Consider the following 19,624-nt stretch of genomic DNA (forward strand, 5'->3'; position numbering starts at 1 on the left):
ATCAGGTACACATAAAAAGCACTCATCCCATAGCATCTGAATACAGACATTCCTTTTTTTTCCTGGTTTAATTTAAAACAGCCCAAACGAGATGGCTGGATGGCATCACCGACTCGATGAAGGTGGGTTTGACTGAACTCCGGGAGTTGGTGATGGACAGGGAGGCCTGGTGTGCTGTGATTCATGGGGTCGCAAAGAGTCGGACACGACTGAGCGACTGAACTGAACTGAACTGAACCAGTTTCTTTGAAGTTTACTAGGAGATGTCTTTTTTCTTTGTGTCCAATGTGGTATCTGAATTACGGAAGGTGGTTAGTACATTTTTTGGAATTAATGGCTGGCTCAAACTGTCACTCTTTTCTCAAACAGTGGAAGATAAGATTACAACCTGACTCAAACATTGCAGAGACCAAACTCTAAGTGATCAAACTAATATCTCCTTCCTACCCAAACATCTACATAAGAATAAATCAGTTTTCTCATATATACTTTTTTTCCCCTTCTATTCACCACCTGCTTCCCTTCTCTGCTCACCCGGATGGAATTGCTGCTGCTGCTAAGTCGCTTCAGTCATGTCCTTTCTGTGCGACCCCAAAGACGGCAGCCCACCGTCCCTGGGATTCTCCAGGCAAGAACACTGGAGTGGGTTGCCATTTCCTTCTCCAATGCGTGAAAGTGAAAAGTGAAAGTGAGGTCTCAGTCGTGTCCGACTGAGTGACCCAATGGACTCAGCCTACCAGGCTCCTCCATCCATGGGATTTTCTAGGCAAGAGTACTGGAGTGGCTTGCCAGTGCCTTCTCCAGGATGGAATTGCTAATGACTGCAAAAGATGAATGCAAAACGATATGCATTTACTTTTAGAAATGAAGCCCTATATATTTTTTTTTTACAAGTCTTTTATTTTTAGTCTTATTTTCAATCTATGATTCAAGACTCCTGAAGTTAAAAGGTTAGTGCTTACTGGGTTATATATTATGCTTTTTAAAATTAAAAAAGAAATTCTTCATTATCATGCATACATATATACTTAAACATTGCAAATCAACAACAGATTATCCCTAATTTTTAGGAATAGACAGTCCCATTTCAATCTGCACCAGCAAGGCATCCTTCCTTGTAAAGCTGATCATACACCATCATACTACTGTGCACTCCATTTTCCAGCACTGAAATGCTTCCTTTAGGGGATAGGAGGAGTATATTGCAAGGGTGGGGGGGGGCGGTGCGTGATTTCCATAAAATTGGTCATCTGGAAGCTATAAAGTTTTGGAGTGTGGCACCTGCATTGTAAGTAGAGTAATGGTGAGGGAACTGGTGATGTCAATAGAACCAGAATCCTCCAGTTTAAATTTTTATATGACTTTTAAGATCTTTAATAACTCCAACCCCTCAGAGGTTAATGAAGCTAGTCAGGCAAACTCTGAAGACTGAGTTGATTAAAATTGAGGTAGAAGCAAAAGCCTTCTCCACAGAAGACTCAGTCCACTTGACTGAATTTCTGAAAAAACTGGTCATTTCCTTAACAGCTGTTTTTAAAAATTCTAGAAGGATCCATCTTCTATAAGGATTAATTTCCAATCCACTTTAGTTCATTTCACTATACAAATGTGTTTCTTAGTGATGGATACTCTCTATTAGATCTATCAGCATACATATTCAATCTCTGTATTAACAGATATGGACTGGGGATTAGACTGACTTGAATAAATGTACAAAGAATCTTCCCAGGACGGTGAAAATGGCCTAGCTTAGGGGTTGAGATGGAAAGACGAGTCCAGGATATCTCAGGCACCTCTTCACTAAAAAGGAAGAGAGGTCATGAATGCAGGTAACCAAGACATAAGTGAAAGCCTGAGAGGAATTGCAAAGCCACAGCCATCATGATAATAGAAACAATGGACACTCAGAGGGAGGACTCTGGGCAGTGAAAACTGCCTTTGATGGTTCCAGGTCTTTCTTCTAGCTGCCAGGACTCTTGGGCTTATAGAAGCATTACAAATTGAACAAACTATGCTTTGAGTATGGGTCTTATTTCCAATTTCATTTCCCTGATTTGACCTTTAGATGTTAATTAGGCTTGTGGTGAACTGATTTCAAATGCATATATTCTTTGAGTGTAAAGTATTCAGCTAAGTATTATCTGCAGTGGTAAAATAAAGACCACACTGCTCTCACTGTAAATCTGCAGCATATCCTCCAAATGATTAGCCTGGGCTGTATCATAAAATCATCTAACAGCAGGAAGCAGACCTAACACCTGAGGAAATAAAATCCAAGGAAGCACACACTGGTGGAAGTTGATCTGACACGAGACATTCACCAGGGGCTCACTAGGATCCACAAGGTTTACCTTCGCATACGGGGCAGCACTCCCCAGGCACTTTGACGGGGTTCATGCAGCTCTGTCCACAGGCCGTCGCCACGCAGTGGGGCTCCCCATTGATGCACTGGCAGAACGTGCAGTCATCTTCCCGCCACCGGTCCCCGTGGGCGTGGATCTGGCCATTGGCATAGCAGCCAGCAGGATTGTTCAAAGGATACACAGGATCTAAATTCAAACGTAAGTTCCAAGTAAGACCGAGGGCATTCTACATGTTATTTCTGCCTGCACCTAGAGACATTATTTCCCCAGGTTCTCCTCATCAGCAGTTCTTTTCCAGCTGTGCTCAGCAGAAGCTCGGGGCGGCAGGAGGTGTCTCTAGGGTGACATGCAAAGGCAGCCATCATGTAGAATTTATGCCCACCTATCCTGACATAGCTCACAGGGCAGGGGGCCTGAGGCATACAAGCCAGTGTGCAGGTGTTACTGTTTCATAAAGGTGCAAAACTTCGTGGATAGAGCTGTGGGGTGGTAATCAGAAAAAACAAAAAATGCAGATCCATTTTAGGCTCTGCAGATGCCTTCTGAATTGTCAATTTACAAGTTTATTATACCTCAATTTCAGCCCCCAGTAAAGTAGAAAGAATAACGCCCCATCTAACTTATAGGGGGCCTGCTATTTCTAGGGCTAACTGGAATCTATCTCATGGTGCCTGGTGGTCCCTGAGATAACAGTGAGATATAGGCAGGCCCCTAAGGGGTTTATTCAGGACAGACCTCAAGATTGCTGGGAGAAATATCAATAACCTCAGATATGCAGATGACACCACCCTTATGGCAGAAAATGAAGAGGAACTCAAAAGCCTCTTGATGAAAGTGAAAGAGGAGAGTGAAAAGGTTGGCTTGAAGCTCAACATTCAGAAAACAAAGATCATGGCATCTGGTCCCATCACTTCATGGGAAATAGATGGGGAAACAGTGGAAGCAGTGTCAGACTTTATTTTTTTGGGCTCCAAAATCACTGCAGATGCTGATTGCAGCCATGAAATTAAAAGACGCTTACTCCTTGGAAGGAAAGTTATGACCAACCTAGATAGCATATTAAAAAGCAGAGACATTACTTTGTCAACCAAGGTCCGTCTAGTCAAGGCTATGGTTTTTCCCGTGGTCATGTATGGATGTGAGAGTTAGACTGTGAAGAAGGCTGATCGCCGAAGAATTGATGCTTTTGAACTGTGGTGCTGGAGAAGACTCTTGAGAGTCCCTTGCACTGCAAGGAGATCCAACCAGTCCATTCTGAAGGAGATCAATCCTGGGTGTTCATTGGAAGGACTGATGCTGGGACTGAAACTCCAATACTTTGGCCACCTCATGCGACGAGTTGACTCACTGGAAAAGACTCTGATGCTGGGAGGGATTAGGGGCGGGAGGAGACGGGGATGACAGAGAATGAGATGGCCGGATGGCATCATCAACTCGATGGCCATGAGTCTGAGTGAACTCCAGGAGTTGGTGATGGACAGGGAGGCCTGGCGTGCTGTGATTCATGGGGTCGCAAAGAGTCGGACGCGACTGAGCGACTGAACTGAACTGAACCACAGAGGGCACTGCTTGTGCCCTGGAGGGAATGCCATGAACCTACACAGCTTTTTCTCCACCTGAGCTGAGCGGTCAAGCAGTAACTGAGGCTGGGAGACGTAGTTAACCAAGGCTACTGTGACAGAGTTTTCTGAGGTTGTTGATAGCACATAAATATAAAATCCCCAAATATCCTTATACATCACAGTAATCAGACAAATCACTCAACTTTCTTTTTACAGACACATAAAATCTGGCCTCAAGAGAAGCAAGTGCTGCTGTGCTGGGAGGAAAGTCCAGGCAGTTGTGAGTTTGGTCCTCTTTCTTTTGAAGAGGAAGAAAGTTTAGTTACAAGAGAGTCAGAAGGCCAGAACTGAAGGCCGTGAAGTCACAACTTCAGAAAGGCAGTCTGTCAGCCACGGAAGCAGCCAAGAGACCTGAGTCAGATAAGACTTCATAAAATTTCTTTATAAAAAAAAAATATTACACTGCATACTTCATTTCTACTTTGAGCCTGGATCTGAATTCCAGGAAGTGAGACATAACTGGATCTGTGGCCAGACAACTCGTTATAATTACTACACAGAGGTTCACATCTATGCTTTTATACCACCAACTGTCACCAACTTCAGGGACTATTATACACCGGCGGTAGTGAGGGGACAAATCAATCGGGAAGGTTAAAAGCTTGATGTGACTTTCTTAAATCCCCTATGACACCTAAAAAATCCACCTTTCTCCTATGTTAGCAAAAATAATTTCTAATAGGTGAGCGGGCCTCCCTGTTAGGAATGTAATAATATTATACAAATAATACAAATAATAGTTTGTATAATCTAAGCAATTTCAGATCTTCAGATTCTGTGGTAAATAAAGCTCAGATACTAAAAAGAAATGGGATTCTGAAAACAGAGCAAGTTATAGGACACGACACGAAATTCTGTCTTCTCGTTTCACGTGCGGAGGTTAAGGGTGGCAGGAGTGTCAGACGTGAGGTGGACATGCCTGACTCGGGACTGAAGGTCTGTGGCCCAGAAGAGAAGAGATGCTCATGAGACCCTCCCTTCTGGGGAAACTGTAGTGTGGTTAGACCAGAGACACAGTTGGGCACTGTTCCTGGCTTTACTGGAAACTCAAGAGAGGAGTGACTACTTTTCTGACTATCCTCATCCTTAAAATGTGTGGGATGTAGTGTGATATTCAGTTATCATTCTGAAATGTCTTATTTCTGGAGAGCAGAGACAGGAGGGTTGAGCCTATTGGAGGAACATGGACCTATTATTTCTTGGAGGGAAAAGGGGACTAAAAAAAAAAACCAGACCTTGGGGATCCTTCTGCCCAGGGCTAACCTGGACACTTGTCTGGGCCTTGACCAGGTGCCACACCACGGCCCCACTCTCACCAACACACTTTTGCAAATGCCAAGGGGCCCTGCTCTCACCTGGAGGGGCATGGGTATCAGAAAGGAGGCAGGGTCGGTCCTCTCTGAGTGGACTGGTTGAGGCTGTCAGTCACTAGGGCTGTCCTGTCCTCCTGTCCCCACCCACTCTGAGGGGAGCAGAGTGGGAATCCTACTGTCAGGATGAAGAGAAAGTCCTAGGACTTGCCAAGAAACTGCTGGAACTGCAGAGGAGGAACAGAGAGTGCCTCCGGGAGACCTCATGGTGACCTGTGGAAACACGACTGCTGTCTACACCCAGGGGATAATTTCCCTCAGGGAAGTGTTTCCACATCGTCTACCTGGCATTACCTAAAAGGCAAAACATGTGACAAAAACGGGGAATTCTTCAATCTTCCTCTATTTTTGAGTGAGACTGAATTACGTCAGTTTTGACGTTAACACTTTAAACTATGTCTATGATTTGCTGTTCAGTTGCTCAGTCATGTCCGACTCTGTGACACCATGGACTGTAGCCCACCAGGTTCCTCTGTCCATGGAATTCTCCAGGCAAGAATATTGGAGTGAGTTGCCATGCCCTCCTCCAGGGGATCTTCTAAACCCAGGGAATGAACCCATGTCTCCTGGGTGTCCTATATTGGTAGGCAGATTCTTTACCATTGAGCCAGCTGGGAAGCCTATTCTTATTATTCTCTGATTGGCAGCTTTCCTTACCTTCACACACAGGGCAGCACTCCCCTTCGGGCATGTAGTATCTCTCACAGCTCAGCTCACCACACTGGGCAGTGAAGCAGATGGAAACACCCCCTTGGCACCGACAGAATCGACAGTTGTCCATTCGAAACATGTCTCCATCACTGTACTCCACGTTGTTGAACACGCAGGCTGGCTTTGTTTCTAAAGGAGTTAAAACAAACAAAGCATATTCAAAGTCATTTCTGAGTGGCGTCCTTTCATGTTTTTCAAACAGCCTCTAGAAAATACTGCACGAGGTTAAAATTTAATGGAACTTTACTAAACTCAATATAATTTTTTACAACAGAAGCAATAAAGCTATGTAAAGTACAATAAAATAAACAAAGCACATCATTATCCTCATTATAACAAGGAATCAAAACTCCCCTTAGTAAAATCTACACTGGCTTCTCCTCACCCCAAATAAAAGTAATTATTTGACCATGGAACTGACATTTCTGATATGTGATTGAAAAAGATTTAGTTTTGTTAAACAAAACGGGTGTTTTGCTAAATCACTGTCTATCTCAAGTAAACGATCCTGAATCCACATTACGTTATGTTCTGCCTCAAAAAATTTATTTAAGCCTCTTAGGTTATGTTTCTGGAGAAGGCAATGGCACCCTACTCCAGTACTCTTGCCTGGAAAATCCCATGGACGGAGGAGCCCAGTAGGCTGCAGTCCATGGGGTCACTAAGAGTTGGACGTGACTCAGTCGAGCAACTTCACTTTCACTTTTCACTTTCATGCATTGGAGAAGGAAATGGCAACCCACTCCAGTGTTCTTGCCTAGAGACTCCCAGGGATGGGGGAGCCTGGTGGGCTGCCGTTTATGGGGTCGCACAGAGTCAGACACGACTGAAGCGACTTAGCAGCAGCAGCAGGTTATGTTTCTGTTTCTCCAGTGTTTTCTCTGAAATTCTTTTTTCTATTTAGTTAATAATCTATAATTATAATAGTGCTTGGCCTTTAAAAAACACTTTCTACATACGTTACTTCACTTAATCCCCCAAAGGTCTGATGTAGAAATACTTATCCTGCGTGTAGAAGCAAGGAAATCCTAGGTAATTTGTGCAAAGTTACACATTTAGCAAATGATAGAAGCCAAAACAGTAGTTCTTCAACTAAAAGCTTGTACTACTCGCACTGTTTTTCAAGACTATGTTTTCTGCTAAGGACTCAAAACCCTACATTTAGAATGATAACCATACCAATGATTTATAATTTTTCTCTGCACGAAAACACTCTCCCCTAAATCTACTCCTTAACTCTAATTTTGGTTGACTTAAAAGAACTCCCTCCAGATAAAGACATCCCAAGAAAAGGAAAACTATAGATCTATAGCTTTTATAAATATAAACATAAAAATACTCAAAAAAGTACTACCAGACTGAATCCAGCAGCATATGAAAAATATCATATACCAAGTGAGATTTATCCCAAGAATGCAAGGCTGGTTTAACATCCAAAAATCAATTCATGTAATTAATTGACTATAAGGTAATGTAATGTCTATAGAATAAAGGACAAGACCATAGGATCATCTCAACAGACACAGAGAAAACATCTGACAGAATTCAACACCCTTTCATGATAAAAACATTCAACAACTTAGCAGCAGAGGTGTTAAACAGCAACTTGATAAACGGCATCTATGATGTTAGCACATCATATTTAATAGTGAAAGCTGAATGCTTTTCCCCTTAGCTCAGGATTAAGACAATGATGTCCACTCTAACCACTTTGATTCAGCTTTGTACTGGAGGCTCCAGTCAGGGTAATTAGGGAAGAAATTGACATAAAAAGCACCCATATTAGAAAGCAGGAAAACTCTAATTGCCAACAACATGATTTTGAATTTAAAAAGAAGGATCTACTAAAAAACTATTAGAACAAAAAGTTTAGCGAGATTTCAGGGTAAAACTGCAACTTCAATAAATTGTATATCTGCTGCTGCTAAGTCACGTCAGTCGTGTCTGACTCTGTGCGACCCCACAGACAGCAGCCCACCAGGCTCCCCCGTCCCTGGAATTCTCCAAGTAAGAACACTGGAGTGGGTTGCCATTTCCTGCTCCAATGCAAAAGTGAAAGTGAAGTCGCTCAGTCGTGTCCGACTCTTAGCGACCCCATGGACTGCAGCCTACCAGGCTCCTCCATCCATGGGAGTTTCCAGGCAAGAGTACTGGAGTGACACTAGCAATAAACAACCTGAAAATAAAGTTAAAAAATTCCATTCACAGTGGCATCAGAAAGAATAAAATATTTAATAATAAGTCTAAACATAAAGTACAAAACTTGTACTTGAACACTAAAAAACTGTTCAAAGAAGATATAGAAGCCCTAAGTAAATGAAAATATATTCCATGTTCATGGACTGAAAGATAATACTGGCAAGATGAAAACATTCCCCCAATTGATCTACATATTCATTCAATCTCTATCAAAATTCTAGTTTTTTTTTTTTTGTAAAAAATTGACAAGTGAATCCTAAAATCAGTAAGAAATTCAAGGAAATCAGAATTGCCAAGACAAACTTGAAAAGAAGAACAAAGCTAGAGGATTCACACTTTCTGATTTTAAGACATACTACAATGCCATAGTATCAAGACAATGTAGTACTTGACATCAGGATAAATATAAAGTTCAATGGAACTGATTAAGAGTTTAGACATAAACTCTCATATTTAGTGACCTTTAACAAGGGTGCAATCTGATATTTGACATATATAAGAACTTGTATCCAGAAAGAATAAAAATAACCCAATTGATAAATGAGCAAATATGTGAACATAAATTTATCCAAATAAGATGCAGAAATGACCAATAAGCACTGAAAAGATGCTCAACATCACTACTTATTAAGGAAATACAAATCAAAGCCACAATGAGACATCAATTCATATCGTAGGATGGCTAAGATGAAAAAGATATAGATAATAACAAATGTTGATGAGGATGGAGAAATGGAAACTCTCATACATCTTGGTGAGTGCAGTTGTCTTGAAAAAACTGTTTGGCAGTTCCTCAAAATATGAAACAGAATTACCAGAGGATCCAGCAATTCTACTCTTAGATACACATCCAGGAGAAATGGACACGTCGACCCACATAAAACCTTGTACACAAATGTTTACAGCAATGTTATTCACAGTAAACAAAAAATGGAAAGAGTCTAAACATCAACCAACTGATGGAAGATACACAAAATGTGATATATCTATGTAATGGAATATTGCTTGGCCATAAAAAGGAATGAAGTTCTGATATATACTACAACATAAAGGAACCTGGGGAACATTATGCTAAGCAAAAGAAGTCAGTCAAAATATACCACATGTTGTGTAGGATTTTATTTATGTGACAGGCACATCTACAGAGACAGAAAGTAGATCAGTAGTTTCCTAGTGCTGGAAAGTCTGGGGGATATAGGGAGTGACTCAAAGAGCTTGGGGATTCCGGGGGGATTGATGACTGTGTTCTAAAATTGTGATGACAATCACACAACTCTGTGAATACACTAAAAATCATGGAATTGTGCAACTTCACTTGGTGAATTGCATGGTATGTATCTCTGTAAAGCTGGGAAAATAAAAGTAATTCCAAAGTAAAAAAAAAAGTTCTCCTGAGCTAATGCAACCTACTTAATAAAGTAGGAAAAACTGGATTATGACATACATAAGTCATGGGCTTCTCTGTCCTAATATCATTTCTCCATATCTCACCTTGCATGTTCGAAATACGTGAGATTTCCACTGCATTTTGAGTATATTTACATTTGTTTTGTACTTGGACAAACTAGTGTTTTCTAATTTGACTTTATAACAATGCTGTTGAGAATAGAGAACAAGTATTAACATCTACTTCTTCAATGAGGAAAATGAAATTTAAAGCGATGAGGCAGCTTGCCTAAAGTCACATCATTAGTGTGAGATGATCTGTGTGCATGTACTTTCACAAAGGCGGTAAATGTGCCTGTCTGAACCTCTTCCCTACTACTGGCTGGATATACTACTTTTTTTTTCCCCCAGAAAACTCCTGTCAGAAAGAATCATCTTATTACAACTCAGAAGTCTATATGCTTTCATCTAACACACTAAACTGAGCTGGGATTGGAAGGAATTGGGCAGTTATACCCCAAGTTCGAAAGTACAGGAAATGAAGCACTTTTCACCAATCAAATTTGCATGCTGTGGAAGGAGGCAAAATACTGCATTCTATCAAAATGCTGAGTTTCCGTTCAAACTGAAGAAGAACATTTTTTAAGAAACCAATCAGTATTAATTACCTATCTGCCTTCATCAACCACAATGACCATCTGGGTGAAGCGACAAATCTCGGTGCAAGATTTGAAGAAGTGAGGAGGAAAGGTTGTGGTTATGAACAAAGTGGCTCCAGATGAACTCGCTTTTATGGCGGGTTGTGCAGAAGCTTGAGTGGGAGGAGACGAGATTGACAAGAAGGCTAGGGCAGTTACATTTCACTAGCATAGGCAGCGGAGAAGGCAATGGCAAGCCACTCCAGTACTCTTGCCTAGAAAATCCCATGGATGGAGAAGCCTGGTAGGCTGCAGTCCATGGGGTCACTCAGTCGGAGACGACTGAGAGACCTCACTTTCACTTTTCACTTTCACACGTTGGAGAAGGAAATGGCAACCCACTCCAGTGTTCTTGCCTGGAGAATCCCAGGGACGGGGGAGCCTGGTGGGCTGCTGTTTATGGGGTCGCACAGAGTCGGACACGACTGAAGCGACTTAGCAGCAGCAGCAAGGCAGAGAGCAAGGGAGTGGAACTGAGAGAGATGGTGAGAACCAGAAAACACAGCCTTGAAAACACAATTGATTCTTTAAGATTAAAAAAAAAAAATCACATAATATAATGAAATCCCTGTTTGATGCTTAGACAAATTTAGAGAAGCTCTTCAGAAAAGTGCATGATAAAAACGGCTGGCAGTATTCTTTGAGGAGCAATGACCAATTACTTCTTCACCTGGGGATAGAGATGAATTTCAGAACCATAGGGAGGGTACCACTACCTCTGTAAGAGGACATTTTCCATGGATGGAGAAAAGAATAATATTACAAATAGAATAACTTACTATGCAACTTGTACTTCTCAATGCATAAAAGTGCATATGCACTGAGATGCACAAAGTATCTTTTTAAAGATTTTTGCATGTTTTTTTGTGTCTTTCCAATTAAATTTTATGTTTCTCAGTTCTGGAATCTTCTCTTCCCTCTTTAATATATTCCAGAACTCCTGAAAAAGAATTTTATAGTATAGATTGCTAGTAAGTTCTATTGCCTGGCCAAATCACGCTGATTGGCAGATGGTGACAGATATATAATTTTAGCAAAGGAAAAGACTAAAATGTAGAACTTCACATCAAATGTGAAAATGGAGGGGAAAAGTCCAAATAAGTATACTTCTGTTGCTTTTTCTCTTTAATATCTCAGTGAAAAAATGGCTGATGTCTTGCCTCTGGTCTCCTTTCTCTGGGGGTGAGTGTTACAGGAACAAAGTGGGCAGACTTAATAAGTCAAAAAAGAGATAACTGCATGACAAATGAGAAATGTCTGAAAATTTCTCCATAAACCAACAAACTGATGGAATCACAAAGGCAAGGTACCTGAGCTTCTATATATGCGAAGGAAGAAACCACCTTTTCTGTGTGGGGGAAGCTGGGTGTGTGTGCTGGAGCATACCGGACAGAGGGTACTTCAGGATAAGAGAAGGGGAACAGTACTGACAATGCAGAATGCTGTATGACTCTTATGCAAAATTAGCTTGGTAAGGCCCCCAGAACACAATGGATGCTCAACAAATGCATATTGCGTGGAATATTTCTTTCAAAGTGCCATATTCTCTCCATCACTGTAGAAGGAGACCTTAGAGCCCCAGAAATATTACTGAGCATCACTGCTATACAATAGGTTCTCAACAGATACTAACTTTTAATTAACAAACTGAAGGTCTGAGTTTTTTCTTTTCTTAAAGATTTATTTATTTATTTTGGCTGTGGTGGATCTTCATTGCTGCGCACTGGCTTTCTCTAGTTGCAGAGAGTGGGGGCTACTCTCTAATTTGCAGTGGTCAGGCTTCTCACTGTGGTGGCTTCTCCAGTTGCGGAACAAAGGCTCTAGGGCACTCAGGCTTCAGTAGTTCCGGCCCCTGGCTCTAGAGCACAGGCTCAGTGGCTCCAAGGCATGTGGAATCTTCCTGGAGCAGGCTTTGAATCCATGTCCCCTGTATCGGCAGGCAGATTCTCAACCACTGGACCACAAGGGAAACCCACGGTCTGAGTTTTCTAGGCCCAAATTTTACACAAGGAGAAGCTGACTTTGGATCTGGCTCTCCTATGATTGATTGATTTTACATGTTAGTGTCTGATGCTGGAAGAGTCAGTGGCTATGACACTCAAATGGCTATGACACTCAAGCCACGATGTTCCAGTTTGGCTGTCTGTGCATTTTTGTATGTTGGAGACCTGATATCTAAGCAACCAAATGATCGCTTCTGAGCATGGATGACTTCCCTATTCAAACCCAAATGCCTTTAGAAATGAGTGAGCTGGGCCAGTGTAAGGCAGTAAGATGTACTGTTACCAAATGGAAAAGGACACATGTCCATCTACAGCAGAGGCCTTCACTCAACCCCCGGTGACGGATGAAAAAGCTTGTTTTGGGCCAGAGCAGACACAGAACCATTTCCCCAAGAAGATGTGGGATTATTCAACACTGCTGTGGAGGCCATCCTTCTAGGTGATGATACTGATGTCTCATAAGTTCACACAAAAGGAGCACAAGCTCACCGCCTGCTCATTTGGTTTCAACAACAGGGTTCCCATTCAACTGCCACCGTGCTGGCACTCCTTTCAGCCCCCAGTCACAGACTGCCACAACCTGACGGGCAACTCAGCCAGCCTCCCACCAATACAAAACCAAACCCAACAGAAAAGAGGAGTAGCATTTATGGAGAACGCTCTTTCCATCCATTCATCTAGGCCAATGTTTTCAAAACTCAAGAGTTCTTGAACTCTTTTTAATCTTCTGTTTTCACTATAATGCTTATCTTTAAAAAAAAAAAAATAATGTAAGCCTATGGATTACCTGTATGGCAGCTAGTGAACTGAGTGCTGGCAGGTAACCTCCTTTTCTTCACATGGGGTTAGACAGCAACCTGCTGTCTCCTGAACTGGGGTTCCCAGATCTACTCCAATACCTTCCGACATGTTGCAGGGGTACAATGGTGGTGGGGGCTAGGGGGTTGGGCAGCATTCTCAAAATCAAGAAACAGATCTTCAGGCACCCAGGTTCCAGATGGGTGTTCAACTCACCCCTGAAAACTGCCTTCACGGAGGTGTATTTTAATATTTTGCTTTTATTTTTTATTGAGAAGAGCAGCCAGAGGAAATTGGGAGTAAAGCAACTGAGGACACAATTTAGTGCGTCATCCAGCGCTCTCTTTTCAAAAGTTTCCATACAAGGAGAATGCTGCCCTGTCTGGCAGGTTTCTTGTCTCTAAAAATAACAATTGTGGGTCCGATTCTATCTCCATTTCCACTTTGACGGCCAGGATGCCGGGGGCCTAACCTGACATTTAACTCCAGCAATTACATAGACAGATGCTATGGCTTGCACACCTGTGGGCACTTCCTTTTTGCTTTTCAACTTTTACATACAATTCTACAGTCTGACTCTCTTTTCTCATTAATATTTTACCACTATTTTATTGTGTCTGCTCTCAGTGTAAAATTGCCTCAAATCCTTTGTGGGTAAGTAAGGCTTTATATATATATATATATATATACACATATAAGGCTTTAAAAAATATGTATACATAAAATAGACCCCTGCTCTTCCGGGCAATGATAATGAATTTTTGATAGGTAATACCCTCTAATGGGGATCTTATGACAATAGTAAGATGTCCCCAGGGCACTGGGTGCCAAATAACCAAATATACATACACACATACAAAGATGTGTATGGAAAGGAAGTGTGTGTATGTACGCCAAAGAAAGTGAAATACAGACTTTGAGATAGAATTCCATAAATATTATCCTGTGGAATTTAAAATCTTCAGAGTACTGTAGTTTCTAGTCTCACCTACAATTAATGACTAATAGAGTAACAGACAAACTACAGCAGGACAAGAAGTAAAGCAAAGATCACCCAACTAATTTATGGTGGTAAGAAAGAGGAAAACACCAGAAATCCTGTTACTGCTTTGTCGTCTCAACATTTTCTCACAGTATAAGGCCTGTTCCTGAAGTCAGGGCTCTATAAATGGGAGCAGGCCCTGGAGATTTATCCAAGGCCATTGAAGTCAAGCAGGGGCAGTAATCAGCTGCCCAAACTGCATCACATTGGGGAGAGATGTAAAGTGAATGTACCGATGAGAAGGCCTGACACTTGCGTTTCTATAAATAAAAAGCAAAGAAAGAAGAAAGGTATTTCACTTTCTCACCCAGCGGATACAACAGCAAGTTGTATTACTAGAAGTATAATTTCCAGGGTATAAGAGACTTCAGATTAAAGTGTGGGGCAGTAAAAGATAGTGGATTCTCCCAAACAACTCCTCTATGGGCTGACAATTAACAGCCACTCTAGAGGGAAATAAGACAATATGAATCAGGTCACTTGCTTGCTCACCCAGCCATGCGTCAGCACCCAGGTGCCCCGTGAGAAACAGGCGACATGCTAATGTCACAGGCACAAGACAGATTCCCTGTTTGCTGGCAGCTCAGGTTCTAGGGTGAGAGAGAGACACGCAGAGGGGTGAGCACCAGAAGGAAGCACATCCGAGGTGCTAGGAGCCCAGGACAAGGACCAACTATTTCGGTCCCGATGGTACGAGTGAAATATTCACAGAATATCACTTACAGTCAATTAGCTTCAGCAGAAAGTACCAGAGGCTTGGCCATTTGCAGGTGGTGAAGACATTACTACCGGCTGGATGATAATGCAGGTGGGGAGAAGCACGGAGAAGAGTGTATGTGCGTGCAGCCTGCCCTGTATCTCTCCCTGCATGCTTGAAGTCAAGAAGCAACGTCCTGTGACGTCCAGGACAGTGAACAGGAAGGAGGCACACAGAATCAGAGAGACTATTTGCTCCTGAAGCACAATTTCTAGTGCTTCACATACAAAACCTCACTTCACTTACTGTTATTCTCTCCGTTTGACAGATGTGGCAACTGAGGCTCAGGGAGACCAAAGGGATGACCAGAGCTATACAGCTGCTAAGTGGAGGAACTGATTTTCAAACTGAAGTCATCCAGTTCCTGTCTGTGTTCTCTTTTAACCACAAAGCCATACTGCCAGTGCTTCTTCAAAGCGGGGAAAAAAAAGCAAAACATGTAGCCTCTGGCCTAAAAACTACAGGACTCAGTGAAACAAGTCTGGACTTTTCATATAACCCTTTCTTGTGGGGGAGGGGCAGCTTGGGAGAACGGCAGGAAACCCTCTGAACCCTGATTTCTTATGGGCAACAGTTAAAATGGACGCTCCTATCTGTATAATTTTGTTGTATCTGTCCACATTCAAAGTCATTTTCCTTGTGTGTCTAAGTACTGACTAAATAATGCTCTCTAAAAATCACTGACACTTCACTTGCTTGAGTTTATTCTTTGCTTTTCTTCTGAAAAGTCTGATGGAGGGGCACGATTTAGGCTCTCCTTCCTTCTAGCATCTAAATTCAATAAACACCAGGTTGTCACACACCAAACCCTCTGCTGAAAGGTGAGAGGGAGAGAGGTGGATTTTATGCGAAGGAATCCTGGGACTGAAGAATGGCTTTTCTGGTCCACAAGTTTCCAGCTTTAATGAGGACAATACTATTGACTAGGGGCTGGCCAGAGGTGTTTCCTCTAATCAGAAAGGATGAACGAGAGGAACACGGTCTTTTCTCTTTTCAAACTGTGGTCACTCCAGCGTGGCATTAGTTACACAGACTATGTCCAAAAGCAACGGGACGAGGCCTTCTGTCTGGAAGAACACGGCCACATTTTCTGTGGTCCTTTTCCTGCAATCCTAGAATTTCTCAACGACTGACACACGGCAGAATATGACGGCCACGTGTAGTCTGCGATGACCTTTTCAAAAATGCCTTCTCTAAAAGATGGAATGAGGATTCCCTTCCTAACTTTCCCTACTGCGTGGTGGGATCTTGAGCAACTCTTCTGAATTTCATCAACTCCCTGAGCATATTGCCTGCCTTTTAAAAAGACAGAAGCGGCTAGATTGAACCCTCCCTCCTCCTCCTCCTGCACAAATGTACACTCGCTGAGAACAAGAGAAACCCCACGTACCATTAACACATTCAAAGACATCACAGCACTTTCCAGGTGTCCCATCTCCACGAGAGACTATGCGGGGAGTGGATCCCACCTCACACATGGGGAAACCACATAAGCCAGAGAGACACTCGCATCTGAAACCAGAGAAAAGGGAAGGAAAACCCCGTGAATAAACAACAACATAGAAGTTGGGAGACCACAAACAAAGTGGCTGTGGCACACTCCTCACCCCTCTCCATGACACTGTCCTGTGTATCTGGTGTCACCGGGGAACGGGGAGTGGGTCCTAACGTAATTGGCATTCCAAATAACTAAGGCTCATCTCCTTAGTATACGCCCAGAAAATTTAACATTAACCATTTGGACAGAAAAATTCCTAAAATGCATTACTTCATTTCTTACTTAACCAGACTGGTATTGAGCATAACAGACACTTTCATGATGACTCAGGGCCATCCTTTTATGCATACATTATCCTGTCTCTCCAGACAACAGTGATGCTTGGACGGGCTGACACAGAACGGTGCTCCCGCATTTTCTAATGATTCTATGATGCTGCTTTACTGCTGCTGACCTTTAGTTTTTCAGCTGTTTTTTTTTTTTTTTTTAATCAGTGTGATTGTGCCTAGTAGCACCCTCCTCTGGAGCTACATTAATTTATAATTATATAATAAAAAACACAGATTCTGATTGAAGACCGAGGAGCTCTTTACAAATAAAGGGTATAAGCTGTAGCATTATTTTGCTGGATTTTGTGACATCTGGATGCTGAAAGTTTTAATGTTTTAGATTTTCTAAGCTGCATGTGTACATTCCTCTGAATGCAAACTACCTCTGTTGGCTCTTGCCCTTAACTTCAATTCTCCTGCAAAACGTGCTTGACCGCAGGAAAGTAAGAGGCAGGTTTAAAAAAAAAAAAAAAAGAGGAAGTAAAAGATGTTGTCAACTGTCCGATGCTGATGTGTCAGAATAAAATCGGAGGCAGGAAATGAGAAGCCCAGTGCAGCAGGGCGTCAGGATGTAAATGTAACACAAGGGAGGAGCAGCCAGGCTCTGCCTGGGACTCCCCTGGCAATGGAAGTGTGGGTCAGAGGTGGAGGATGACTAAGGGAGTTCCCAGGTCGACAGCAGTGAAGGGAAGGCCTCTTAAAAAGAGACATCCTTGCCGGAAGCATGTGGATATTTATGTACCAGAGAAGTCAAGATTTGGGGAGGGTAACATTCCCAGGAGGGAGGAACTAGTAACACATCAATTCATTAACTCTGTTTTTTCCCCTCTTCTTATTTGATTGCTTTGTTCTCTTATTTTTCTTCAGATCTTTTCTAAAATAAAATGTCTGTCTTCCACAAGTACTTCCATAAGCAGATCCAGAGATTTAATGACATTTAGTTAAGTGTAGAACTAAAACAGAAATGAATTCAGATAAAATCTGCACCAAAGATCATTAAAGCCACTGGAAAGGTGTGAGTGACCCCTCTGAGGCCTCTGTGGGGAAATGGCTATATATGCTTTATAGTGGAGTTGAGGGTGTTAGGTAATTAAGGTTTGGCTGCAATGGTATTTCTGACTGACTTAGAATAAACGTTTGGCTGTTTGGTGTGAGCAGAGCGAGGAGCTCTCGATTCATAACCTGTATTCCTACAGGACAATCACCTTCCACGGCTGAGTAAACATGAACTGAGCTTTTAGTCCCTGGAAAGGTTATGCGACAGTCTCTCATTTTTATGTGCGTGGCCACTGCAGTTTTAAACAGATGATCATATTCCTGTGACATTATGGTAACAATATATCCTTTACATTTACTGCACTTGACACTCTGTACAACTTTAACTTTTCAGAGTTCACAGACTAATGGGGAAAGAGCATTGAGAGGCCCCGCCCTGATTCCAGTATCTGGATATAATGACAATGAAAGCATCCTACAAGAACAGCTGACCAACCTTCCACATCTTTGGGGATTGGGTATCTTGTCTCCCACTGCTGGGTTCTAGGAAATCACTCTAAGTTAAACACCCGGGAGCATACAACCGACCAATAAATACCTCATCTGATGTCTTTTGACCTTTCAGAGATCTTGATTGAACACGCATGTGCACTTGTGTGCCAGGCTTTGTGCGAGGCTGTCAGAAATCACACCAACTTGAAAAACATAACTAAGTTCGCCTTAAGTCTATTCACCCCGCTTTGTTGTTGTTTAGTTGCTAAGTCTTATCTGACTCTTTTGTGATCCATGGACTGTATAGCCCGCCAGGCTCCTGTGTCCGTGGAATTTCCCAGATGAGAATACTGGAGTGGACTGTCGTTTCCTTCTCCAGGGGATCATCCAGACCCAGGGACTGAACCTGTGTCTCCCTCACTGCATGTGGATCCCTCACCACAGGGCCACCATGGAAGCCTGCTTCCCCCACTTTTATGTTTGACCTATCCCCACTTTTACATTTAACCTATTTCCCACTTTTTAAAATACTTTTCTTGTTTTCTCAGAGACCCACATGAGTTGTCTCTGGTCCGCTGCAGAAGATCTAAAACTGCATGACTGCCTAGTAACCCCCTGAAGAAAGGAAAACTCTTTAGGCTGAATTTTTATTTCTAAACCCAGAAGGACCGCACAATACAGAACCAAGGATTCCGACGCCCTGGTTTTGGCAGGTGGGCTTGCTCCTGCTCCCTTCCCCTTGGGCAAGCCCTCCGTAGTTACTGCCACCTTTGACTCCTCAGAACCTGAAACTAGCAGATGTTCAAGACCACCTTAAAAAAGAAGGAACCTATGAAGGAAACCAACAGGGGAAAATCTGGGCTCAGGCTGGATATCCAATGAGCAAGTATCTATTAGGTTGAGGCTTTACAAAAACTGCCTTCTTTGCAGATCAAAAATAGTCAAACGCAATTTCACACAGTTCAACAAAATACAACTCGTGTGAGTTCTCTTTTGATGGATAAAGTCTGTACTGTCTCAGGTAACAAATGAGGGCCGATCAGGAACCTTTTTCCCCAAGGAAATCTATTACATTATAAGTAATGTTGAGTTCAAGGCAGCTTGATCAAAATTCTCTAGTAAGATTACTCCAGATTCTCTGGTTTACCTACATTGGAGGTGGGGAGTCATCCCTTCCACAGATGGGAACAGTGAGGCAGGCAGCCTCGTCAACTGATCTGAACTCAAATAAGGTTTCCTATCCTGTTATTTATAGTGAGTCATGAGGAGGAAATGCTAAATTACAGAGCAACTGAAGCACGCAAGCGGAATCTTGCCCTTATCACCATTTCTCTTCGTTCTTATTCTTTTTTTGGTCCCT

General features: G+C 42.4%; 1 protein-coding gene across 4 annotated transcripts in view; it reads right to left on the reverse strand.

The window, feature by feature from the left end:
- The window catches only part of CRIM1 (cysteine rich transmembrane BMP regulator 1), a 208,836-nt gene that overhangs the window by 74,462 nt on the left and 114,750 nt on the right, over nt 1-19,624 (reverse strand). For all 4 annotated transcript variants that reach the window (XM_088841545.1, XM_055399525.2, XM_088841543.1 and 1 more), the window contains 3 exons: nt 16,340-16,461; nt 6,013-6,195; nt 2,352-2,549 (listed from right to left, as the gene is read on the reverse strand). In XM_088841545.1, the coding sequence (XP_088697671.1) occupies nt 2,352-2,549; nt 6,013-6,195; nt 16,340-16,461 (503 nt within the window). The remainder of the gene's footprint in view (nt 1-2,351; nt 2,550-6,012; nt 6,196-16,339; nt 16,462-19,624) is intronic.

The sequence above is a fragment of the Moschus berezovskii genome, chromosome 11 (genome assembly GCF_049115385.1).
Source record: "Moschus berezovskii isolate FMDL1 chromosome 11, NW_MosBer_1.0, whole genome shotgun sequence".
Lineage (NCBI taxonomy): Eukaryota > Metazoa > Chordata > Mammalia > Artiodactyla > Moschidae > Moschus > Moschus berezovskii.